At 39.1% G+C, this 27203-nt stretch overlaps 1 protein-coding gene across 3 annotated transcripts in view; it reads left to right on the top strand.

Moving 5' to 3' along the window:
* Window positions 1-27203, top strand: part of poc5 (POC5 centriolar protein homolog (Chlamydomonas)) — an 86800-nt gene that overhangs the window by 19215 nt on the left and 40382 nt on the right. For all 3 annotated transcript variants that reach the window (XM_080189308.1, XM_080189306.1, XM_080189307.1), the window contains 5 exons: window positions 4547-4654; window positions 10232-10440; window positions 11712-11888; window positions 18866-18970; window positions 26279-26458. In XM_080189308.1, coding sequence (XP_080045434.1) covers window positions 4606-4654; window positions 10232-10440; window positions 11712-11888; window positions 18866-18970; window positions 26279-26458 — 720 coding nt within the window. In that variant the 5' untranslated portion in view covers window positions 4547-4605. The remainder of the gene's footprint in view (window positions 1-4546; window positions 4655-10231; window positions 10441-11711; window positions 11889-18865; window positions 18971-26278; window positions 26459-27203) is intronic.

Genomic DNA, 27203 nt, shown 5'->3' with positions numbered 1-27203 from the left:
AGGACGTGCCCCTGTCTACATCAATGGCGATAAAATAGAAAGGATTGAGATCTTTGTTTTTAAGGTATCCTGATCACCAACAACCTGCCCTGGTCCTGCATGTTAACACTGTAGTTAAGGAAGCCCACCCAGACTTTTACTTTCTAAGGAGACAAAGGAAATTTGGCATGTCAGATATGACACTTAACAACTTTTACAGATATACCACAAAAAGCTTTCTTTCTGGTTATATCAGTTTAGTATGGCTCTTTCTCGCTCTGTCCAAGACCACAGTAAGCTACAAAAGGTGAATGAAGCCCAATCCATCACTCTAAACCAGCTTCCCATCCATTTAACACTGTCTACACTTTCCACTGCCTCAGAAAAGCAATCAGCATAATCAAGGACTCCACGCACCCTGGACGTTTTCTCCCCCTCTTTCTTCCATCAGAAAAAAGATACAGAAGTCTGAGGACGCGTACCAACCAACTCGAGCATCTTCTTCTAGCTGCCATCAGACTTTTGAATGGATCTACGTTGTATTGTTGATCTTCCTCTACACCCTAGCTATGACTGTAACACTACATTCTACCATTCTGCACTCCCTCCTGTATGTACAGTATGGTTTGTACAGCACACAAACAATACTTTTCACTGTATACCAATACATGTGACAAAGCAAATAAAATGCAATACTTGGGATTTTCTTACCAGGAGGCTAAGTTCTGGTGGAATTTTGAAAAGAAATGACTGGGGAGAACTTGGATGTAGTAGTCTCTGGGTTTAAAAGGGCTTTTATCAATTGTTGCCTTCTGCTGCTGAGCTATGTAGACTGACCAGTTTTGGGTTCTTGGGTCAATAGTTTTGTAGCCAATTTTGGTCACATGATCGGTACTTGTATTGTCCACCCAGAGTGGTTCAAAGCTGGAAGCCATCGCTATACAATAAAGAATGGATCAATCAGTCTCTCTCACTGGTTAGCTGGTTCCTGCAGTGCTCTTTTGTTAAATTTTAAACTTTGAGACATGAAATCTGAAGCATAAGAAATACAAGCAAGAGTAGAGCATGTGGCCCACTTGTACCTGCTCTGCCATTCAGTAAAGTCATGGCTGATCGTGAGTTTCAACCTGCTTCCCAAATTCCTTAATTTCTCAGACCCCAAAAAGCTGTCTGTCACAGTCTTAAGTGTATTTGAGCATCCAAAATCCTCTGCAGTAGAGAATTTCAAAGATTCACAATTCTTTGAGTGAAGATTTTTTTTTCCCTCAGTCGTAAATGATCAACCCTATATCCTGAGACTCCACCCTCATGTTTTAGATTCCATGGCCAATGGAAATAAGCTCCTGGCATCCACTCCTTTTCAGATTTTTGTAGGTTTTATTAAGAGAGCCCCTCATTCTTCTGAATCCCAGAGAATATAAACCCAATTTACCCTATGTTTCATCACAGGGCAACTTGCTTATCATTAGAATAAAGTTAGTGAACATTCACTGTACTGCCCTGCCCCCTTTCCATGCAAGTATGGAAGCCATTTGACTTTGAGTTTTGGGTAAACCATAAACAGTGGTGGTGTAAATTCACCAATTCCATTGTGCTCACAATCCATAGTCATTCAATTCAGAAGGACAGAGACTGCTTTGTGTATGCAGGAATTGCAAAAGTTACTTGACTTCCAGCAGCCATCTTACAGTCTTGTTCATGTCCATTCTTAATAAAAAAGAGAGTTCCAGAAAATCTTATATACTGAATGCAGCTCCTGCTTAAAGGTATAAAAAGGACATGTATTCACTGTGCGTGACGCAGCACAATTTGAAGAGCAGATAAATTTTCCTAGTTTCTTGGCCAAGTTTTTGCCCTTAACTAACATAAATTACCAGCTAATCTGCCTTTGATCAAGTTGCTATTTGTAGGACTTGACTTGATTATTTTTGGCTACCCCATATCTCTATTACAATGGGAGTTCCTCTACATCAACCATAATTCATTTATTATCAACAGGGTATAACACAAGATGCTTTATAAATAGACATTATTTCTGTCACACAAACAAGATTTGCCATTGTACAATAAAGGAGAGAAGTTACTTCAAGTGCTGTTCTTAAGAAATAATTCTACCTGTGCAATTACTTTTGACAGCTTCTGGAGCTTGGTTTGTTGGGGGACAAATTCGTAAATGTTCAAGACATCCAGCCAAGTCTGAAAGTTATACTGATTGCCTCCTAAATCATCCATTTTTTCATACTCTTTTCATTTTCAAGAGTTAATTGATTTCATTTTGCATCCTATGTGCTTATATACAACTGAGGCAATAGCAAGGGAAAAAAAATTGCAAATTGCTTCTGCTATCTAGATACCTCTTCCTCCCCTGTTAGTCGGGGGACAGACCTGGACAAAGTATATATATGAGGTTTTGCCACCCTACTTCAATGCTGAAATAAGAAATTTGTGTTATTTCTGAGAACAAAAGTTACGTCCTATAGGTATAGTGTAACTTTTGTTTTCGTTGGGACACGGGCGTCACTGGCTAGCTAGCATTTATTGCCCATCCTTAGTTGCCCAAGAGCAGTTGAGTCAACATTGGTGAGGCTCTGGAATTGCATGTAGGCCAGACCAAGTAAAGACAGCAGATTTCTGACCCTGAAGGGTATCAGTGAACCAAATGGGTTTTTCTGACGATTGTCAATGGTTTCATGATCATTTGATTTATTATCACATGTATTAGGATACAGTGAAAAGTATTGTTTCTTGCACACTATACAGACAAAGCATACTGTTCATAGAGAAAAACAAATGTCTGGAATGTAGTGTTAGACTTATAGCTAGGATGTAGAGAAAGATCAACTGAATGCAGGATAGGTCCATTCAAAAGTCTGATGGCAGCAGGGAAAAGGCTGTTCTTGTCAGCTGGTACATGCCTTCAGACTTTTGTACATTTTTCCCAATGGAAGAAGGTGGAAGAGAGAATGTCCAGGGTGCATGGGGTCCTTAAATAATGCTGGCCACTTTGCTGAGGTAGTGGGAAGCGTAGACAGAGTCAATGAATGGAGATTCTTAATTCCAGATATTCTTTCTTGAATTTAAATTCCACCATCTGCTGTGGCAGGATTTGAATCCCAGTCCCCAGTGCGTTAGCTGAGTTTCTAGATTAATAATCTAGCAATAATGCGTCTAAGCCATCACCTCTCCAAAGACCAGATGTAAATCCATACTTTAATTCGAGTTGGAAATTGATCCTTTATGAGTTTACCTTTTACTACGTCAATGTTTTCCATTTAGAATAGCAATAATGTGCACCACAGGAAGTAGTCTGCATCAGTGAATTCACTTATAGTGTGTAAATGTAGGTCATAAGTGTCATCTTTAATGATTGCAGCAACAGATGAGCATCTACTGCTGTACAATTAGCTTGACTGGGCCTATTTCCTACACATTTATGGTTTACTCAGTTCTGTCTTAGTGCTATTTATTCAGCATTGAGCCTGTCCAAGCTACTTTTGCTAATGAACCAAAATTAGTTTTCATCCCATCAGTCTTTATTGTTCTCTCTTGCAAGCTATCTTCTAAGATTCTTGTTAGAATTAAGAATTGTTTCTAACTGTCAGTATTATTTTGTTTCATCTTTACAGTTTGATTAGATGTGTTCTTTGTAGCAAGCTATTAACTGAAATTTTTCTGTCAAAAATATATGCTTTTGAAATCTTTCTCTATACTAACCTGTACCAACTAGATAAATTTGATTGTAACATTTGTTTGCATAATTGTTATACATGTTATATTGATTACTGTTTGTGTAGCAAAAGTCTGATTACTAATTCAGTTGCAATGTTAGTTTAATATACTGTTTTCTGAAAATAAATGTTGAGTTACAGTTGAAGAGGCATCCTTAGTATGCTTAAATGAAAATTTGAATGTAGATATCATCAGACTGTTCAACCAAGATCAAAGCCAATCACTATCATGGCCTCGCACATGAACACTTCTAGAAGGAATCACTTGAATAGCCACTCATTGTATTTCTCCATCACTCATGAAGACGTTCAGACCAATTCTTCACCTTCTTTGTCATTCCCTAAGCTGACGATAAATGAAGCACGCCTGTGACCTGCTTCCATACTGCAGCCACTGCATTGGAAATGTTCTGGCTGTACAAGCATATCACGGCATTTTTGCTCCCAAGCCTGCTAATCAGGTAGTATGCTTCCAAAACAAAAGACAGTGCTATTTCCTTTCCCCCACCCTGAAGTTAGTCAATTCTAGAACCACACACCCATTCTTCAATATCAAGACCTTTAAAAATGCAAGAGGAAAATTGAAAAAAGACTTGCATTTATATCATGGTTTTCAGAATCACTGAACTTCCCAAGTGTTTTGGAGCCAACGCTACCACTTTATTGTATGAAGAGTTTGGCCTTGTAAAGAACAGAATGGAGATGTTGGGATCCACTATGTCCGTTTAAAGTCCTTTTTTAACATGTTACATTCACTGAAGTTCTACAAACACTGTACCAAAAAGACTAGAAATGCAAATTATCCATAAGAATTAATAGATGAATTTGTGTTCAAACAGGCATAATTTCAGAAGAAAGACGTGAGAAGCTTGTAAGACAGCAGACTGCAGACACAGTAATGACCCCAGACAGACCTGATTCAGCAACAATAGAAAAACCACCAGAAGGTATAAATTCCCAATGTGAGAGCTTTTTAACAAAATTTTTTAGCAAATGTTGTCCCTGTGCTCAAGAAGGGGAGTGGAGACCATCCTGGGAATTATAGACTGGTCAGCCTTACTTCTGTTGTGGGCAAAGTTTTGGAAAGAATCATAATCATCTAGAGAAAAATAAATTCATTAAGGATAGTCAACACGGTTTTGTGAAGGGTAGGTCATGCCTCACAAACCTTATCGAGTTTTTTTGAAAAGTTGACCAAAGAGGTGGATAAGGGTAAGGCAGTTGATGTGGTGTATGTGGATTTTAGCACAGCATTTGATAAGGTTCCCCCTGGTAGGCTACTGCAGAAAATGCAGATGCATAGGATTGAGGGTGATTTAGCAGGTTGGGTCAGGAATTGGCTAGCTGATAGAAGACAGGGTGGTGGTTGATGGGGAAATATTCAACCTGGAGTTCAGTTACAAGTGGTGTTCCTCAGGGATCTGTTTTGGGGCCACTGCTATTTGTCATTTTTATAAATGACCTAGATGAGGATGTAGAAAGATGGGTTAGTAAATTTGCTGATGACACCAAAGTCGGAGGAGTTGTAGACAGTGAGGATGGATGTTACAGTTTGCAGAGGGACATAGATAAGCTGCAGAGCTGGGCTGATAGGTGGCAAATGGAATTTAATGCAGAAAAGTGTGAGGTGATTCACTTTGGTAAGAGTAACAGGAGTACAGAATATAGGGCTAATGGAAGGACTCTTGGTAGTGTCAACGGGCAGAGAGATCTCAGGGTACATGTGCATAGATCCCTGAAAGTTGACACCCCGGTTGATAAAGTTAAGAAGGCGTACAGTGTGTTAGCTTTTATTGGTAGAGGGATTGAATTTCAGAGCCGTGAGGTCGTGTTGCAACTGTACAAAACTCTGGTGCAGCCGCACTTGGAGTATTGCGTACAGTTCTGGTCGCCGCATTATAAGAAAGATGCATCGGAAAGGGTGCAGAGGAGGTTTACCAGGATGTTGCCTGGTACGGTAGGAAGGTCTTATGAGGAAAGGCTGAGGGACTTGAGGTTATTTTCGTTAGAGAGAAGAAGGTTAAGAGGTGACCTAATTGAGGCATACAAGATGATCAGAGGGTTAGGTAGGGTGGACAGTGAGAGCCTTTTTCCTCGGATGGTGATGGCTAACATGAGGGGACATAGCTTTAAATTGAGGGGTGGTAATTATAGGATGGATGTCAGAGGTAGGTCCTTTACTCAAAGGGTAGTAATGGCATGGAATGCCCTGCCTGCTGCATTTGTGGACTCGCCAACTTTAAGGGCGTTCAAATGGTCAGTGGATAGGCATAAGGGCCTGTACTGCGCTGTAATGTTCTAACATTGAGGTACTGGGTGTTGAAAGCTGTGAAATACCAGCCACTTTCATAAAGTATTGTGGTGAGTTTGAGACTATTTCTTGTTTAAAAACTTGCACATTAAAGTTCAAAACTTTTTAGTTTAAAAACTTGCACATTCAGGATTATTTATTACTTCATAAATTATCACAGACTGATCATTTTAAATATTCTAAAGCCTATCATTTGTTTTTCTTTAGTTAAATTCCCAAAATGTCTTTCAGAAGTTGCAGATGTTAAACAAATGAAGTTTCAAAACCTTTTATTTACTTGCTGTTTTGATACTAAATCTAAGATATGTTTTTCCAAAGTAACTTATCATTTCATCACTTTCTAAGTGTTATTTATTCCACATTTATGCTGCTGGGAGATAATAAGTAGAGCATAATATTGGTGAGGTCTTAAAACTTCAGCAGCAAAGTTCAGAATAAATGAACAGGCAAGCTAGATTAGTACTTTCATTTATAACTTTACCATTTTTTTTAGAGTTGTGGTTGTTATGTAAACATTCTATGCAAGCAGCAACCTGCAAATAGCACCACAATGAATGGCCTGCTGTAATATGCATATTTTGGTAGTATTGATTGAGGGTGGAATGTTGGCCAGATCATTGGAAGAAGTGTAGCATTTTGTCAAATTGTGTAATAAATTTTTAATCTGAAGCATTCATTTTCACACTGGCTTGACCAACATTTTTCCAGTATATTTCCTGCAGTGCAGCACTTCCTCTGTGTTGCCTTGGAATGTTAGCCTGTGTGCACAGCTCCTGATATGGTGCTGAAAACTGCAATCATGTCCAAGAGTGCTGCTAACTGAGCCAAGCTAATGATTGTAGGGTTATTGCATTTTCGGTGACATTTTATACCACATTAATTCATCACTTGAGTGCTGGCAATCAGCAAATGTTTTGCCCTGATTCTGAATCTTTTATGGGACTATACCTGTCTTCTGGCACTATACCTGTAGCCAATGACAACTTGAAGATCAAAGCCAAAGGCTCTGCAATCTCCTCCCTAGCCTCCCAGGAGAATCCTAGCGTAAATCCCATCCAGCCCGGGGGACTTATATATTTTCATACTCTCAAGAATTGCTAACACTTCCTCCTTATGTACCTCAATTCCACCTAGTCTAAAAGGCTGTACCTCAGTATTCTCCTCGACTACATTGACTTTTTCCTACGTGAATACTGACGAAAAATATTCATTTAGTGCCTCTCCTATCTCTTCAGGCTCCACGCACAACTTCCCACTACTGTCTCTGACTGGCCCTAATCTTGCCCTAACCAATCTTTTATTCTTGACATACCTATAGAAAGCTTTAGGGTTCTCCTTGATCCTATCCGCCAAAGTCTTCTCATGTCCTCTTCTAGCTCTTCTTGACTCTCTCTTTAGCTCCTTCCTGGCTAATTTGTAACTCTCCAGTGCCCTAACTGAGCCTTCACGTTCAATGTTCATTGTATTTTTGTAAACAAGTCAACAGAAGTCTGTCTAAAGAATGTGGCAGCTCCTTGAAAGAGCTAGCCAGTTGGCTGCACTCCAATGTTCTTTTGCCATAGCACCACATAATTTTCCTTTGAATGTTTTGCCCTGATTCTGAATCTTTTATGGGACCAGAGCTCTCAGAACTTCCAACTACAAATTGTGTACCAGTGTGCCCCATACATAAATCTATTCTGTCAGTGGGTTAGGACATACCCTAATGGGGTTAGGGTCTGGGATGTTCGCTGATAGATACGACTGCTTATTAAAGACAAAATTTTCTGTGGAACTTCTCTCCCAACACTGGCACTAATTTTGAGGTGTTGAGTAGAAGTAGGCTTGAATTGATTGCACCTTGGCCCAGTCTAGGTTGCTGATTTTTTTTCTTTGAACCAGTTGAGATTTTTTTATGTCCAGCTAGCAACTTTAATCACTTTTTTTTCCTGGCATTGGATCTTAAGTTAATAGCCTTATTAAATTGAATTTTACAATTTTGTGTATCCTACGAGATTTTAACCATTTCTGGGAGGTAAGTATAAACTCTTTTTTTTCTGCTTTCTCAAAGCATTTTTGTTTTAGGAAAGTTTGCTTTTATGGTGCCCCTGCTAGCTGACATTTTAAATGAATCCCTTTGCACATAACTAACCATACATTCCCCCTCAAAAAAAAACTACCAGCAAATCTTTTGTCTTTGAAGGCCTCCAGCAAAGCTCTGGCCTAGCTTTCCTCTACATGTAATTGACTGCCAAACCTTTGCTCATTTCCTGAAATTCCATGGTTCCCTCTGCCTCCTCGATATCTAAGGAGGTTTAACTAAAACTGTTCTCAATGTCTGACTTGATCACCTGTGCTGCATTTTTCTCTATGTTGTAATCTTGATTCCTCCAGCCTCTTCTCTCCCTTCATTCTTATTGGGTCATTGCAGAAGCCAGTTTGAGCACCACTTGTTCCCTTAAGTTAAAAACAACTTGATGAATAGTGATTTTGGTGGTTTTGATTAAAAAAGAATGCTAGTCTAGATGCTGGAGAGCTCCCTGTTCCTTAAAACCTTGGTTAGGCTGCATTTAAAGTATTGCATGCAGTTCTGGTCACCACACTTCCAGAAGGACATTGACGCTTTGGAAAGAGTGCAAAGACAGGTCACCAGGATGTTGCCTTTTACTGGAAAGATGGAGGCTGAAGGGAGACCTGATAGCTGTCTACAAAATTGAGGCATAGACAGGGTGGATAGTCGGGCTTTCTGCCATTGACTGTTCCAATTACAAGGGGGTACCGGCTCAAAGTGAGAGAGAAAGTTTAAGGGAGATATGCGGTGGATGCTTTTCAGAGTGGTGGGTGCCTGGAATGAGCTGCCAGAGGTGGTGGTCGAAGCACATTAACAACATTTAAGAGGCATCTGGATGGGTACATGAACAGTGGGATACAGACTGAGTAAGATAAAAGGCTTTTTTAGTTTAGCCAGGGCATCATGATTGAAGGGCTTGTTCCTGTGCTGTACTTAAAATGACCCTGGGGATCTCTTGCAGCAGATGGAACATAACATCTTATTTGAAAATGGTACACCTGACAAAATAGCCAATCCTAAATTATTCCAATTTCCAAGCACTTTAGTTTCAAAAGAGTAGTCAAAAAGATTGTTGAAAGTTTTTTATTATATTTTGCCAGCACTGGTGTGGTAAGAGGTGAATTACATAGAATTTGTCTTTTCTGATTTAGCAATTCCTCTCTTTAAAGTTAAATGCTAGAACATACTTTACCCGCTAATGTATTTTCTTCCATTTAAATTTGCTAGAGTTATAGTTCAACTCGAGCAGTTTTATACATGTCTTGTAGAATGTTTTTATCATTGTTTATACCAGCTCCATGCAAACATTATACAAATTCTAGCTCAAATTGTAAATCTGCCTATGGCACGTATACCAAGTGAAAGTATTTGAGCAGCAAGGTTGCTATAATATGATAAACTTATTACTAGGAGTTTAAAGAAGCAAGGAAGGTTTTGTGTATGAGCGATAGGGTTGAAATCTATCCAAAAGAGTTGGATGGGTTTTTTTTTGTGCCTATAGGTACTGTTTCCATCTCTTCAGTTGTCCTTGGGATTATGATCAACAATGGTGTGACGACCTCCAGTGGTACATTTGCAGCATGGGCACCAATTAACTAAAAGCATATTGTTGTTGTTCTGTATCTTTAGTAGAAATTTGAAATCAGTCAAATCTGTTTGACTGCTTCATAGGTACTAATTCAAATGAAGCCAAATTCTTTTATCTTAGTTAAGATAACTTGTATTATATTATGATGTCAATGTTTAGTATTTTACTATATATATCTATTATGATGTGTTTAGCACTTGTGATGTCACTGTTTATAAAATGCAAACTTATACAGTGGGATTCTCTTGAATAGGCATCCCCAATGAAGTTTTTTTTTAGTAGACTATGTGCATTCCTTTTGTGTAGTTGAATTTTGTTTCCCAGTGGAAGTGTAGTGTTTTTTTACTTAAGAATTTTGTAGTACACAAGTTCGGTATTATTTGGAAACTTCAATTTTGATAGACCCAGCAAAATGGTTGAGTTATTTTAAGGACTAATAGTCATGTGTGGCACCCAGTTTATTATCTAATTTTATTGCTTAGGGTATATATTTTTTTTCAGTTTTAGCAGATTTGTGTGTTTTAAAAGTACAGGTCATCCTTGGAAATTAACCTTCCACTGTTTTCACTTTGCAGATCAGGAGGTTCCCCACAGGACTCCTGTTTCATCGCTCTCAAATACAGGCTTACCTATTGGGTCACTTGCTTTTTTTGAAAGATCCCCTTCACATTTGCCAGCTTCACGGAAATCTGAAATGTCCAACCCTGTATGTCAGTTAGCTATTCCAGCTGAGAATCTGGACAAGGTAGAAAATATACTCAACGCTGCTAGTGACCACCTCAAGGTCAGTAAAATTAAGAGTGTCTCATTATTGGCAACATATTCAATGATCAATTGCTTATGAAAGAATTATGACAAGTTTAAAAAAAATGAAATCACTTTAACGTGACAACGTTGAGTAGATTGAAGGAATTACTCAGTTGTGTGAAAGGGTTACGTTATTGATTGTTAGGACAAAGGCACTTCAGTAATCCTTTGTAAACTGCATCTTATTGCAACTTGTTTGCAGTATTCAGTTCAGTATAGTCTACAAATACCAAATTGGTAACACACTAGACATGAGAATAAAACTCAGCCAGTTAAGGTTGTTAGTAATTCGGCGTAATTATTTAATTTTGAGGCGCTGGTGGAGAATTACTCTTAAAACAAGCCTAGACTATTTTTAGTTTTGAAAGGATTTTGAATTATTTGGACTGTAGTGAATGTGTGTATATCTTAATTTTTTTAAAATATTGCTTGGAAGTATACAATTCCCATTTAAATGAGAAAGTAAAAGAACGTAATCTTAAAAATGGAAGTTGAAATGCATTATTCATGCCTGCTCCACGCTCACTTGGATCATGACTGATCATCTAGCTTGAATACACCTTCCTGTGCTATTTTCCATCTTTCTATCCAAAAAAACCTATTGATCTGTCTTCAACTTGCCCAACAACCTGAGCATTTACAGCTCTCTAGTTTATTCACAACCGTGTTGAATGAAAAATGTGTCTCAATTTCTTAGCCCTAAATAACAAGCTCTTTATTCTGAGACTTTGCCATGTTATACTCCAATTACCATGCTGTTCCCCACATGTCATGTGTCTATATCCTTTCGCAGCCTTCTGGCATCCTTTCCCACCTAATAATGTCATAGCAAACTTGGAAAGGTTGCACTTGATCCAATCATCTTTCATCTAAGTTACTATAGGTTGTAAACAGCAGAGCACTAAGCTTTGTGATATCCCATAATGAGAAAGTAATGAGCAGCTGCACAAAGGAGTGTGTGCAGAGAGAGCAAATGGAATTTAAATTAAACCTGTTACATCTGCAGGGAGTTTTGTAGTGGAGGCAATGGTACTATCTTAAGCAATCACAATCTTACTTTATTGCTGCAAACCTAAATAAACCTAAATATATTTAGTTTCCAGTACATACGTTGAATAAGTAAAGGAGGTTGTAAAATAACCTGTACAAGTGTAATTTTGATTCTCAAATGCTTTTTGAATAAATGTACAAACTAGGCTGCTGCTTTTTCAAAATTTAACCACTGATCAAATTCTAATATTTTTGAAGACTGATGTTCTATCTGAAATTCGCCAGTGGAGGATGTCGGTTGTTGAGCAGCACAGACAGGAATTACAAGATGAAAGGATGAAACATGAAGCTCAAATTGCAGAAATGAGCTGTCAGACTGAGAATTTGAACCAGCTGATTTGTACATATGAGGATTCAGTTCGAAGGAAAGATGAGGTACGGTAATTGTTACGCAAAAACTAAAGTGTGAAGAATCATGTCATCGAAAATAAATCATCACACAAAATTAAATGAATGCCTGAAAGAGCAGTTCAAGATCCTCAGTCCAGTCTACTGCTCAAATAGTTTAGTCGGTTATTTGTCAAAAAATCCATTTCATTTCCCATTGAACAGTTTCATTCATCCGAAAGAGCTTTTTGTAAACCTTGCTCTCATCTTCAATCTTCATCAGTTGTGTTTGTAAGCAAAAAGAAAAGTTTTAAGTTTATTCGTTAATGTCCCAAGTCGGCTTACACTAACACTGCAATAAAGTTATTGTGAAAATCCCCTAATCGCCACACTCTGGCGCCTGTTCGGGTACACTGAGGAAGAATTTAGCACGGCCAACACATCTAACCAGCATGTCTTTCAGACTGTGGGAGGAAACCAGAGCACCCAGGGGGAACCCACGCAGACAAGGGAGAATGTGTAAACTTGACAAGACAGTGATCCCAAGCTGGGAATCAAATCAGGGACTGGCACTGAAGCAGCTGTGCTGCCCACTCTGCCACCATGCTACCTGCATGTAAGGGAAATATCATAACCCCATGTCAGCGGAGAGATATATTTGTAGCTAAAATGCTACTGCAGTGATGTAATCTGATCTGTAGCTCAACTTTGCCTGCAGAGGCAACAATAAGTGGATATTTCTTCCAATGTAGTCTGTAACCTTTATCTATAACAGTGCTACATATAACTGTAAAGTTTATGCTCTTGCCCTGCTACATCTGTGCGCTTTGATCTTCTGTCTTAAATCCAGAAATGATGTTCTCATTGCAATATGAATAGAAAGCTGCTTGCGTTTCTGTCTTATTTATTTTAGTAAGGTAATGGAATAATTAATAAAAAGAATAAAGAAAATTATAGCACAGGAACAGGCCTTTTGGCCCTCCAAGCCCGCACCGACCACGCTGCATGACTGAATTAAAACCCTCTACCCCTCCGGGGACCATATCCCTCTATTCCCGTCCTATTCCTGTATTTGTCCAGATGCCCCTTAAACTCACTATCATCTCTGCTTCCTCTACCTCCCCCAGCAGCAAGTTCCAGGTACCCACCTCCTGTGTGTGTGTGTGTGGGGGTGTGTGTGGGGGTGGGGGTGGGAGAATTGCCTCGTACATCTCCTTTTAAGCCTTGCACCTTAAACCTATGCCTCCTAGTAATTGACTCTTCCACCCTGGGGGAAAAGCTTCTGACTATCCGTATAGTCAGCCAGTGGTAAAGCTTCTCCTTAAAATGTGTGCGAGTTTGACCCGACTGAACAGAAATATTTATGGTTGATGCTGAACTTCTGTCAAATCAAACGGTTCTGACATGTGACACCCCACATAAAATACATGGATTTGGCATCCAAAGATTTGTGCTAATCCTGCACGATAAGCCTAATTTCCTTTGTTCCTTTTAGCAAAAAAATTCTTGCAACTTTTACACTGTAGAATAAGTCGTCACAAAGACTGATGGAAGCTGATTCATTATTCATTCAATAGTAACCTTCAAATGCAAATTGGATATATACTAGAAAAAGAAACATTTGCAATGTTAAGGGGGAAAAGCAGAGGTCTGAAACTAATTGGCTGGCTCTTTGGAAAAAAACTGACACGGCCATAATAGCAAAGAAAATGAGCTCTTACTGCACTGAGGCTGAGCACTCCATCTTTCGATTAGACACTTTACAGCATTCTGGACTCCATATTGAGCTCAGTAATTTCAGACCAGCATTTGTGCTCCCATTTTGTTTCCTTTCCTTTGCTTGTTTTGCATTCTTTCAGTCAGCAGCACACTTGCCTAATCATGTTGTTTGTGTTTCTTTTCTTGTCCCATCAGTGTTCGGTTTGGCCTTGGGAAACTAACTCTCTGTCATTTAATCTCTCCTGTTTTACAGCCTAACACAAAGCAAGGTGTGGGTGGAACAAGGACAGTAAGAAGTCTCACAACACCAGGTTAAAGTCTAACAGATTTATTTGGTAGCAACGCCACTAGCTTAGGGGCTCTGGCCCTTCGTCAGGTGAATGGGGAGTTCTGATCACAAACAGTGCATGTAAAGACACACACACAGCTTACAGAATACTGATTTAGAATGCGAATCTTTACAGCTAATCAAGTCTTAAAGGTGCAGACAATGTGAGTGGAGATAGCATTAAGCTTAGGTTAAAGAGGTGTGTATTGTCTCCCGACAGGACAGTAAGTGAGATTTTGCAAGCCCAGGCAAGTCATGGGGGTTACAAATAGTGTGACATGAACCCAAGATCCCGGTTGAGGCTATCCTCGTGCGGAACTTGGCTATCAGCCTCTGCTCAGCGCCTCAGCGCTGTCGTGTGTCGTGAAGGTCACCTTGGAGAACGTTTACCCGAAGATCAGAAGTTGAATGCCTGTGACCACTGAGGTGTTTGCCAACAAGAAGAGAACAGCCTTGCTTGGTGATTGTCGAGCGGTGTTCATTTATCCGTTGTCATAGTGCCTGCATGGTCTCCCATGCCTCAGAACATCCTTTCCTGCAACGTATCAGGTAGACAACATTGGTCAAGTTGCAAGAGTATGTACCATGTATCTGGTGGATGGTGTTCTCACATGAGGTGATGGCATCTGTGTTGATGATCTGGCATGTCTTGCAGAGGTTGCTGTGGCAGGGTTATGTGGTGTCATGGTCGCTGTTCTCCTGAAGGCTGGGTAGTTTGCTGTGGACAATGGTCTGTTTGAGGTTGTGCAGTTGTTTGAAGGCAAGAAGTGGGGGTGTGGGGATGGCCTTGGCAAGATGTTTGCCTTCATCAATGACATGCTGTAAACTGAGTTTGTGCCTTTATATGCCCTGTTTGTGATTAGAACTCCCCACTCCACAGAGCCCTGAAAGCTAGTGGCATTTACTACCAAATAAACCTGTTGGACTTTAACCTGGTGTTGTGAGACTTCTTATTGTATTTACCCCAGTCCAACACCAGCTTCTCCACATCATAGAAAAAGGACAACAGGAAGGTCTAAGTCTCAGCCTATCTACTGCATCTCTTATTTTTTTCTCAGTTCTAGTAAAAGGTCACAAACCTGAAACTGTTTCTTGCTCTACACAAATGCTGCCTAACCTGTTGTGTACTTTTACCAGCATTTTTTTCCACTTCGACTGTTGCACCATTTTCAAACTTCCTTTAATTGATAAGTGTCCTTGGATTAGTCATGTGTACATTTTATCTCATAGCTTTATTTAAATCTGACCAGCCTGGCTTCAATGTAAATCCACATTATAACAGTGGGCTTAATTAGTCACGAATTTCAGCAATCCCAGTTTCTTAATAATTGACTGGGTCAGATAACAACATAGACTGATTCTCGAAGAAATTAAAATAAATTTTCTTCTGGGATTTTTTTTTCCAGTTGAAATTTACTGTTAGTTTGATAGCAAATGTTAGATCAGTGACATTCACTGTTACCTATGTGAGAACACTACAGCAATTTCAGGGAGGGGCAGATAGGTGATTAAATCAGGATATCCAGAGGTGCTGCAAGGCTGTTAGCTGAACAAAAATGACATCTCATTTGTCTCATTCACTGAGTGGTGTGAAATTGCTGTATTTTCACAGTATGTATCAACTAAACACCCCACAGAAAATTGATCTGTTTGAACCAATTAAGTTTACACCTATTTAAGCCCGCATCAGTTGCCAGATTCTTTAAATGCAATTGATCAGTAGCAAATTTTCAGAGCCATAGAGATGTTCACTAAACAAGTATGAAATCTTGCTCCTAAAAATTTTCTAGAGGGTCTGGATGATAATCACAGAATTGTCACGACGCAATCAATTGTGTCTGCATCGTGATGAGTGCCATTCCCCTGCCTTTTCTGTCTATCCCTCCATATTGTTTTTGTTCAAGTAATCATCTAACGCCCTCTTGAACCTGACCCCAATACGTTTCTCGGCAATGAATTCCACACCCAAACTGCTCATTGTGGAAAATGTTTTTTTCTAATATTGCGTTTGCTTCTTTTACAAATCGCTTTAAACCTGTGTCTTGTTGTTCTTGATCCTTTTACAAGTGAATGCAGTTTCTCTTTTTCTACTCCAGCCTCCTCATGGTTTTTGAACATCAAATCAAATGTCCTCTTTGCCATCTCTCCAAGGAGAACAGTCTCAACCTTTCAATCTATCCTCATAACTGAAGTTTCTTATCCCTGGAACCATTTTTGTAAATCCTCTCCTATACTCTCCAACTTGTTCACATCCTCATTGTTTCACCCAGAACAGTACACAGTACTCCAGCTGAGGCCTAACTAGTGTCCTGTATATATATTCAGCATAGCCTTCTTTCTTATGCCTCTATTAATAAAACCCAGAATACCAATTGCTTGCTTCAGTGAACTCACCACCTTCAATGATCTATGCGCATGTCCATCCAGGTCCCTCTTCTCCTGCACCACCTTAAGAAATTTATCTATTACTTTTATAATGTCCCTCTATTTTCTTCCTACCAAAATGCATCACCTCACATTTCTGCTCATTGAAATTCACCTGCCACTATTTGCACATTCCACTAACTTGTCTATGTCCTGTTGAAGTTCTGCACTGTCCTCTTCACATTTTACAATACTTCTAGGTTTTGTCATGAGCAAACTTTGAAATTGCCTGCCCCCACTGCACACCAAGATCTAGATTATTACAGGTTTAATGGAAAACAAAGAAATTCTGGCACAGATAATAGATGCATTGGTTCTAATCTTCCAAAATTCTTGGATTCTGGAAGGATCCCAGTAGATTAGATAATAGCTTATGTACCACATTTCACTCAAGAAAAGAGAGGCAAAAGTAGGTAATTGTGAGTCAGTTAGCTTAACATCTGTCATTTAAAAAAAAGCTAGAATCCATTGTTTAAAAAATTATAGAAAAAGTTATAGAAAATTATGATGTGATCAGGCATAGCCAACATGGATTTGTAAAAGGGAAATCATGTTTGTAACTTTCAAAGTGGATAAAGAGGAACCAGTTGATGTGGAGCTCTTGGATTTCCAAAAGGTGCCTGATATGTAGTAACCTTTTGAGGTACTGTAAGATAATAAGGTAACTTCAGCATGTATAAAGGATTGGTTAGCTAACAGGAAGCAGAGAGTAGGGTTAAATGGGTCTTTTTCAGATTGGCAGGCTCTAACTGAAGTGCCACAGGGATCAATATTGGATCTGCAATTATTTGCAATCTATATCAATGCCATGAATGAAGGGACCAAATGTGCGGTAGCTAAATTTGTCAAGGGAAAAGTTAAGTTTATTTAATAGTCACAAATAGGCTTACATTCACATTATGATGAACTTGCTGTTAAAATCCTCTGTCACCACATTCCGGCACCTGCTCAGATACACTGAGGAAGAATTTAACATGGCCAATGCACTTACCCTGCATATCTTTGGACTGTGGGGGGGGTGAAATCGGAGCATCTGGAGGAAACCATGCAGACACAGGGAGAATGTGCAAGCTCCACACAGACAGCGACCCAAGCCAGGAATCAAACCCGGGTTCTGGCGCTGTGAAGCAACAATGCTAACTGCTATGCTACCATCTACCAAGATAGGTAGAAAAGTAAGCTGTTGAGCAGAGGTAGAAAATCTGCAAAAGGATATATACAATTTAAGTGAGTGGGCAAAAATTTGCAGACGGTGCATTATATGGGAAAGTGTGAATTTATCCATTTTGGCAAAAGAACTGAAAAATAGTATGCTGTTTAAATGGAGGGAGATTATATGGGATCTAGGTGTCTGGTACAGACATCACAAAGTTACTTTGCAGGAAGCAAGTGATTAGGAAGGCAAATTGAATGTTAGTACTTATTGCAGGTGGAATGGAATATGAAGTAGGGAAATTTTGCTGCAGCTGTACAGAGTCTTGGTGTGACCTCATCTGAATACTTTGTACAGTTTTGGTCCTTATTTGAGAAGACAATGGTTTCAAAGCAGTTCAGAGAAAGTTCACTTGACTCATTCTTGGAATGATGAAGAGCACATGAAGCAAGATTGAACAGGTTAAGCCTATAACCATCAGAGTTAAGAAGAATAAGTATCTTACTAAAATATACAAGATTCTGAGAGGACTGGATAAAGTGGATGTTTCCTCTTGTGGCAGAAACTGGAAGATAGAGCTTAAGAATAAAAGGATTATCTTTTATGACCGAGATTAAGGATAATTTTTGAGTGTCATTAGTGTGGAATTATTTTCCCCAGAAAGTAGCGGTGGTTAGGTTTTTAATTTGTTCAGGGCTGAGTTAGATTTCCTCTAGACAACTGAGCCAAGGGATACAGGAGGCAGACAGGAAAGTGGAGATGAACCACAACCAAATCAGCCATGATCTTGTTGAATAGTGGAACAGTCTTGACGGGCTCCTCTTAAGTCCTGTGTTTTCATTTAGTTTAAAAAAAGTAATATTAAAACATTTTTTTCTTCCTCCCCCTCCAATTGTTCTTGCTCCTGTTCCTCTATGTGCTTAATTTGGCATTGTGTTCACCCACTGTTTATTTCCATTTCCTTATTGATCTTTGCGCTGTTGATTTCACAACCCTACAATCTGTTTTAAGAGATCCAATTGCATGCACTGCTCACTCGGATCTCAGTTGCCTGACTTTTCTTCTGTCCAAGCTTTTCAGCCAACAATTCCAAGAACCAGGGGCCGTAAATTTCCAAACTTTACAGCACAAAATAGCTCTACAAATAAATAGAGAAGGCTAACTAATCACAGGTGAAAATTATGGCCCTATGTTTTGATTAGTAATTAATACTTGGTCAATGACTGAAGTCTGACTATGGACCGCTATGCATTTTATAAATACATAGTTTGTTCTAAAAACTCTTCTGATGCAAGTCTAGTGATATTCAAACTGGTATTTTTGTTCGAAGCAGGTTTAATTATTCTCAAAGTTGTATCAGTAAGAGGTTAACCATTAATTGCTGCATTTATGTTTATAAAGGTGATCACTAATTTGATCCATGGCATTCAGAATCTGAAAGAGAAGATAGAATTGATGCGCAGATTTACACAGTGGCGTCTTCAACATTCAGAAACAAAAATGGAAGTATGTGTCAAAAATATAAGTTTGTGGTTTCTGTTATGAGTGAAGTGTTGTAGACCTGTGCTAATTCTTAGTTCGTTGACACGTTCTATGCACTGCAGAATACCTATTGACACAATCCTGTGTCATATTTATATTTTAAGAATGAAGACTTGGGTAACTAAACTCTCATCTGTGCCCAGTGTTTGAACTTGGTTGAATCTGATTCGCACTGCAAGTGACGTTATTGTTAAGTGTTGCATGCTGCATGGTATCAGATTATGCTGCATGTGGGGAGATGGAAGGATGTGAATACTTCAGAATTTTGAATGTTTATAATCAAAATATCATCCAATATTTGATTTCATTGTAGTTGGGTCAGGCAGTTGATCTCTTCTTGAATTGTCTCACAACCTTGGATGATATAAAGTTATTCTGAACAGCACCCTTCAATTTCAAATTTATATAATTGTCCAAGTCTCCATTCAAAAATCACTCTAGCAATGCAGAAAATACATAATGATTGTTGTAGAAGAATTTGTTTCTAAAGGAATTCAAATAGTAATCTTCCAGTCAGCAATTTCAAAGCTTAAAAGTAAAAGCTCCACTTTAGCTTCCCAAGTATGCAGTTTATTCCCAGTCTTCAGTGTATTCTGAGCCATGGCAGCAGCACCATTACTGTTGCACGTAGTATCCTTAGATTAGGAAGAGAAAAAATTGGTCAGCAGATCCACTTCTGATCACCCCTGTTGCAAGCATACATGTATAAAAGAGTAAAGAGTTGAAGCCTTTAGGAGGGCAGAAATTGGCAAGGATTGGGGATGTAGTTTTAAAATGTAAAGGAGCAGTATTGAGGCTGTTCTAAGTTTACATGCGTTAGGAAATATGTTACACAATGCTTGTGATTTGGAAGGTGTATGTTGATAACTCAAGACACCAATAGTATAACTATCAAGATAATACAATATATTCATACAGCCTTATTTCTTGCAGGCTCAAGGTGATCAAACTTAGTCTCTGTAGATGTTGTCCTTCTGACTTTGTTCCCTGATGTATTGCACACCTTTTCTGTCTGTTCTATCATATGATACCCAGAATGTATATTGAAGCGAGTTCCTTGCCCAGCCTGCAGACTTGATGTAATGACCATCTTGATGGCTTAACTCTTAAGCAGTTAATATTACAGTAGAAATAGGATAATCTGAAAAATTCCAGATGGTTAAATGATACTGCTTAGATGCTTCCATTGTTCTAACCAATATACAACACTTGCTTCTGAAGTGGGATAGCCAATGTGTCTGCTACGGTTTCTTCTTCTATTGTTCTGGCCATTAACCATTTTTAGTCTAATTTTATTCTGAGATAGAACAAAGAACAACACAGCACGGGAAACAGGCCCTTCGGCCCAACGAGCCCGTGCCGCCGTCCCACTGTCTCAGTGACCTATTCATGATTTTAGTCTACGCCTAATGTGCGAGGATCAGGGAGGTCCAATATAGGGACAATTTAGTACCCAATCAATCAGCCTAAAAGCACATCTTTGGGACGTGGGAGGAAACCGGAGTACCCGGAGGAAACCCACGCAACCACGGGGAGAACGTGCAAACTCCCACAGACACAGGCCCAAATCCATGTGTCCGCACAGCAACAGAGATAGTCTCTGAGCTGTCATGTTGCCCTTGAGATGGTCCAGTTTAAGCACACTAACGACATGAAGCAATAGGCAACTCCCAAAGCAACGTCCAAGAGCAGCCCACTACAACCTGCCGCATGCATGCCCCTTGCTGGACTTAAATGCCTGTGGAGACAAAAAAATTCATTATTAAACAGGCAAAGACTGTAACATCCCTGAGGCAAAAACGTAATCCCAAGCCTACAATGTTTAGTAAGGCCTGCTATATCCCCCTATATGTAGCCCGCTCATGTGGCTGTCTAAGTGACTCTTAAACAACCCTAGCGTGCCTGCTTCCACCACCTTACTCGGCAGTGCATTCCACACCCCCACTACCCTTTGCGTGAAAAACTGCCCTCTAATATTTGTCTTATACCTAGCCCCCCTCACCCTAAGCCCGTGACCCCTCGTTCTATCCATTTCTAATAGCGGAAAAAGCTTACCACCATTTACTCTATCTATCCCCTTCATAATCTTATAAACCTCTATTAGATCCCCCCTCAGCCGACGTCTCTCAAGGGAAAACAGCCCAAGTTCGTTCAATCTTTCCTCGTAAGACAGCCCTTCCATACCAGGCAGCATCCTGGTAAATCTCCTCTGCACTCTCTCCAGGATCTCTACATCCTTCCGGTAGTACGGCGACCAGAACTGGACGCAGTACTCCAAGTGAGGCCTAACCAACGTTCTATACAACTGCAACATCAGACTCCTACTCTTATATTCTATACCTCTTCCTATGAAGGCTAACATACCATACGCTTTCCTCATCACATTCTGCACCTGCACCGACACCTTCAGGGACTTGTGCACTTGAGATGAAGGTCCTATGCTAATTAGGAAGGGTGTTCAACTGTCCTTGTGTCACTGTGTGTCTGAATTGTGGTTTTATTTTTATATTGGCTTCTTTGGGTGACAAATCTAACTTAAAATCACCAGTCCAGTTTATATACTGTCACTTAAGAGAAGTGGTGTCACAGTAAGACTATTTATGCAGCTGGAGGGTTTGGGTGGACAAAAGACAACAGCTCACTATGGGTCCAAGACGTGAGTTGGCAATGGAATTGCTCCACTAGGAATCTCAGATGAGACGTGTCTGTAGTTACTGCATTCTGTTCTGAAATGACGTCTGTATTTAATTTAATCTGCTAATGGAAGCTTTTCTTGGATCTGTCCTTGTAAAGTACATCGTTAGAAATGTCTTTTGGGTTTTGTGTGAAGGACACCATGATCACTTTATATGTGAAGAAACTTGATATGAAAGCTGGATAAGCTTGGTTTATTGAGCTTTCATTTCAAATTTTAAAACTGCTCCTAAACAGAGTCAAAATGTTGTGTGGAATTCCTTTGTAAAGAAATTATGAAATTTGTCTCCAGTAACATAAATTGGGTATTCTGTTTATCACCACAGCATCTCTAAAATCATTCTTTTAAAATGAGCATTTAATCTGCATAGCCAGAAAGATGGAGCGAGCAGGCAGTAATCCACGTTAACAAAAATATTCTGTGCCTTATTTAGATTTGAACTTAAATCAGCAGCATCACCCATATACTATTCAACTCATGATTGCCAAAATGCGCAACATATTTAGATTTCAGAATATTTAGTGATATTTATATATTTGACTAGTTTAAGCCAGAAAATGTACAGTAGATCAAGAAGCATAAGAATGAACAGAATGCTTTTTTTTGTCCAAGTGAGATGCTTTTCAGACCTGCCTATTTGACTGTCTAAAATAATGAATTGCCTGAGCTCATACACAGTACATTGCTTGAATTTCTCATTATATTTCACCCACATAATAAAGGTTAATGTGTAAAAGATCAGCCATTTAAATTGGGTATTTAAAAAGCATCTTGTTTGCTGTATGATGCAATTTATGTTTCACTGAACTTTGATTAGTGTTTTAGGCTACATAGTCTTAGAAATTACACACTTCCCCATTTTGGTCACCTATGCAAAATAAATTTTGCTGTATTTGCTTCGTCCCTAAAGTTTGATGTTTTTGACTCATTCTTTTATATGATGATAACCCCAACGGTGCATGTCTCAGTCACCTGGAGGTTTTGCATCCTATCAAATGTACCTTCAATGCCAGTGCATTGTATTATGGGCTGTGTTTGCAGTTCACTTCAATCTTCGCCAGTCTTCGGTCTCCCAATTCTGGAGCATAGATGGGAATCGCATACGTGAATAAAGAAAGGCATTAACTATTCCATCTTCCAGGCTGCTGTGCTATTAAATAAAATCATGGCTGATCCACCTGTGGCCTCAACTCCACATTCTGCCTATTCCCAACGACCTTTGACTCTCTGCTAGTCAAGAATCTTTCTACCTCTGTCTTAAATATTTTCAATGACTGCCTTCAAAGAAGAGATTTCCAAAGATTCACGACCCTGATGAGGGCAAGATATAAACTTTGACAGCATGTCTCCTCTTTTCAGCAACATCCAATAAGTTAGTAAAACATTATTTCCCTTTCACCAAACTGTGTTGATTTTATCTGATTGCATTGTGACCCCATAAAAATTCCAGCATATTTCCCTATGATAATATGACTAGCCTGTAAAGTTTCCTGCTTTGTCCCCTTCCTTCCTTAAATAAAGGAGTCACATTCACTATTACTGGGAGTGTAGTGACTACTTTACCTTTCACTAATTTCCAGTTCACTTTAGCCAGTCTAATGGAATCTTCCCAGAAGCTAGGGAATTTTGGAAAATTAAAACCAATGCATCTACTATCTTAATACCCACTTCTTTTCAGAATGAAATTCTAAACTCGTCAGTTTTAGTTCTAATGTTCTTAGTACCCTTTCTCTGGTGATAAATATTTTAAGTTTGTCCCTCCTTTTCATATTGTTCATGATTATTTCTAGGGTGTTATTTGTATCCTCTACAGTGAAGAAAGACAAAATCTGTTCAACTCATCTGCCTTTCTCCAACATTAACTCTCCAGAGGGCCAATGCTCACTTAGAAACACTATCATTTTTATATTTCTAACCAGCTTTCTTTCTCACTTTAATTTCTTCCTCATTAATCTTTCAGCTGTTCTTTACATTCTGATCAATCTTCTGGTCTGCCTTTCATCTGGTGGAATTATACACTTTTTCTTTCAATTTAAAACTATCTCTAACTTCCTTAGTTGGCTTTGGGTGGTATGTCCTTCCCTTGTCATCTGTCTCTTTATCTCTTGAATGTATCTTCTGAAATAGCTCCTCAACTGTCTGACACTTATCTGCTGATCTATCCCTCAAGGTTCTGTCTTCATGCCCTCAATTGCCCTATTATTTAAGTTTAACACACTAGTCTTAGATCCACTCCTTGATCCCTTAAGCAATCACTATCTGGATGGGGGCACTTCACAATGAGGTCATTAATTAATCCTGTTTCATTGCATGTTTCCAGATCCAGTAAATTCCTTTCTGTACCATGCCTCCACAACCTCTCCCAGTGCTGCATCCCAGCCTGTAAGTCTGGACTTTCCCTGACTTCCCCACCTTACAGCCATACTTTAGAATTCCACCTATTCTTTTGTAGCTTCCTGCAGCTGTCCCCATTTTCAAAAGTCTATCTCAGCATCTTTATTCTGTCTACATCCCTTAGCCTTCTTTCAAGTCTAATTGTAAGAGGTGGCGATTCATTCAAAAGTCAAGACCATAGATGTGAATAATGCTGTCCCTGATCCATCTCTGATGCATTCTTTCCTCTAACAATTGCCATCCTTGTGCATTCATTAAAAGCCCACTTTCATAGAACAAATACTTCTTCTGTTCCTTGCTTCCTTTTAAAAACAATCTTCCCCCTTTCTCCTAATTTCTTTATTTTCTGCTGTAAATATTACATAATCCACATCAGAGCTATTGCAATGTTCCTTAGCTAAGATTTTCTTCAAATAAATGCTTGGTTGCATCTTTTCCATGCTTCTGGTTTCACTTATCCTCTTCCCTTAACAGAATCCAGATCCCTTGTTCTTGCCTTCCACCTTGCCAGCCTTTACATTCATCTGCTAAGTAGAGAAGTTGTTTTCTGTTTTCACTTATCTTTGTTTTTCTCCAAATCAACTCTGGGATAGTTTGCTGTTTGGAACCCAACTTTTAACGCCTTTCCCTCAGTTTTCCATGTAACCTGAGGAAACAATTCCTCCCAAGTCCTCATGTAGGCCCCAAATGTGATCTGCATTTATATTTATTTTAGTCCAGCCTAGTCTCTTGCCCACCAAAAGTGTGAAAAGCCAAATATAGATTACCTAACTTTAGCTTTGTCTAAATGTGATCGTTCCAATTCCATTCTGACTTCTCCATCATTGTTCTTACATTTTCAAGCTCAACCCAAGCTTTAGGATGTGCCTCGTTTAACCTGCAGTACCTTAGACAATAGATATCTTGTTAATTCCTTTACAGCAAGGGGTGCAAGTTAAGTGAGGATGGAGGTTCAGTACCTCCACACTTTGTGTTGGCTCTCTATATCCAAGGAGAGGGCATTCGATCAAAATTCAGATATCGGTTCTGTCAGGATGTATCCCAGTTGGGATAGAGGTGGTTTGCACTCTTAAAGTGACCAGTGGGTTTGTTTCCTTGTAGAATAGTGTTTTGAACACCAGTTTGATTTAGGACTCTGCAGATTTTAGTTTCCTGTTTAGTGCCTTTAACATTGTTTCTTCCTCCTTGGATGGGCACTTGTTGTATTAGATATTTAAACATTCAATTTTTTTATCACTGAGATGATAAAAGATCATCTGATAAAATTCTGTCTTTCAGTTGAAACAGATTATTCATGTCGCTCACTCAAATGAAGTTTAGAATTTTTTTATTTTCCCTTTTTCTCCTTCCTTCTCAGTTTTGCTGGAATCCATGTTTACACTCATAAATAATATCTGAAATATTAAGTCAGCCAGCATCTGGAGAAAAGGCAGGTTGTGTGCTTTCAATATTTCAGTTTTTTGTTTTGTAAATTAACTCCTACATTTTGTTCAAACAATGGAGTTTTTTTTCTCCCAGGATGGTAAGAGCCACAGCAAGTTTGAAAGTACCTGTTCACCTTTTAGCTGATCAGTGCTGTAAAATTAATTGACCCTGACTAGTTGGGTATGATATTCCAGCATTGATTTGTAATATAATTGCTGGTTAATTATGCCTTATTTAAAATGAAGTAATTTAGTTTAAGCTGATTATCTTTTATGTTTTTTTAAAAAACCTGTTTATACAATGTAAGTCAGTCTGTGCCTGAGGAAATGTTGCATCTAAAGGGATTAGCAGCATTTACACAGTTTAATAATCATGTACATGACATGGATTATTATATACAAAAGCAAACTAAGCAAAAGAGGGAATGGCTGATTTAATGTCGGGACAGAGTACGTATAAATGATGCAAGTTATGTGATGGTTAGCAGTGAAAGAATTAAGTACTAACGTAATTCATAAAATTGTGACAGTTCAGCTTGCAGCAAGTAAGTGTTATTTTGAATGTATTTCCATGCTCTCCCTGTAACTAATCTGAAATCGTTACATGTTCAGTGCACTCTCAATGTCATAATGCAGTGCAAGTTATTGCGGGTGAATAGGGAATACCTGGCACAATTTTGTGGCTTGAGTTTTACTGAAGCTATGTAATCTTGCTATCCAGTTGTAACACAATTTGTGACTCTGACTCATCTGTTCAAGGCTTATGCAAATAACCTCGCTGACAGACATTATAGATTCTGCCTGATGAAGAAAGCGTGTACAGCTTGGAAATCAGAAATGCAAACAGAATGGAGAGAGAGGTTAGAAAAAGCATGCCAAGCTCGTGCTGAAGAGGTCTGTATCCAGTTATCCAGGGATTATGAAAGAAAGCTTGATGCAGTAAGTACCAGTGAATAATTTGAAAAGATTTCTTGTGTATATAGGTAATTGATCAGCTGAAAACTATGATGCACATATGTCTCTAATACAAAACATCTTGGCAGGATGCAGGGATAAATAATATAACTAATTGGGGGGGGGGGGTGTGCAGGAGTGGGAGAAATTACAAAATCTAAAGTAAAGGAGAGGGTACGTGTGCAGGTAAATGTTGAGGATGTCCCACTAATAAAAGGAGTAGGGGGCATGAGAGAGGTTAGTAGTGTTTCTACAAATAAGGTCCAGATAAAGGCTGGTATAAAGATACTTTATCTGAATGCACGAAGCATTCGGAACAAAGTGAATGAGCTGATGGCGCAAATCAGCACAAATGGATATGATCTAATGGCCATTACAGAAATGTGGTTGCAGGTTGACAGGACTGGGAGCTGAATGTCCAGGGGTATCAGGTGTTTAGGAAGGATAGATGGGAGGAAAAAGTGGGTGGGGTAGCTCTGTTAATTGAGGATAATATCAGGGCAGTAGTAAGGGAAGATATAGGCTCCAAAGAGCAAAACATGGAATCGTTGTGGGTGGAGATAAGGGGAGGAAGACACTGGTGGGTGTGGTCTATAGGCCCCCAAATAATAACTTTGAGGTGGGGCGGGCTATAAACAAGCAAATAATTGATGCGTGCAGAAACGGAACGGCGATAATTATGGGGGATTTTAATCTGCATATTGATTGGATGGCCCAAGTCGGACACGGT

This window comes from Carcharhinus amblyrhynchos, chromosome 5 (assembly GCF_965287045.1).
Source record: "Carcharhinus amblyrhynchos chromosome 5, sCarAmb.v2.hapA, whole genome shotgun sequence".
In the NCBI taxonomy this organism is placed as follows: Eukaryota; Metazoa; Chordata; class Chondrichthyes; order Carcharhiniformes; family Carcharhinidae; genus Carcharhinus; species Carcharhinus amblyrhynchos.
This window is presented reverse-complemented; position numbering and strand designations above follow the sequence as displayed.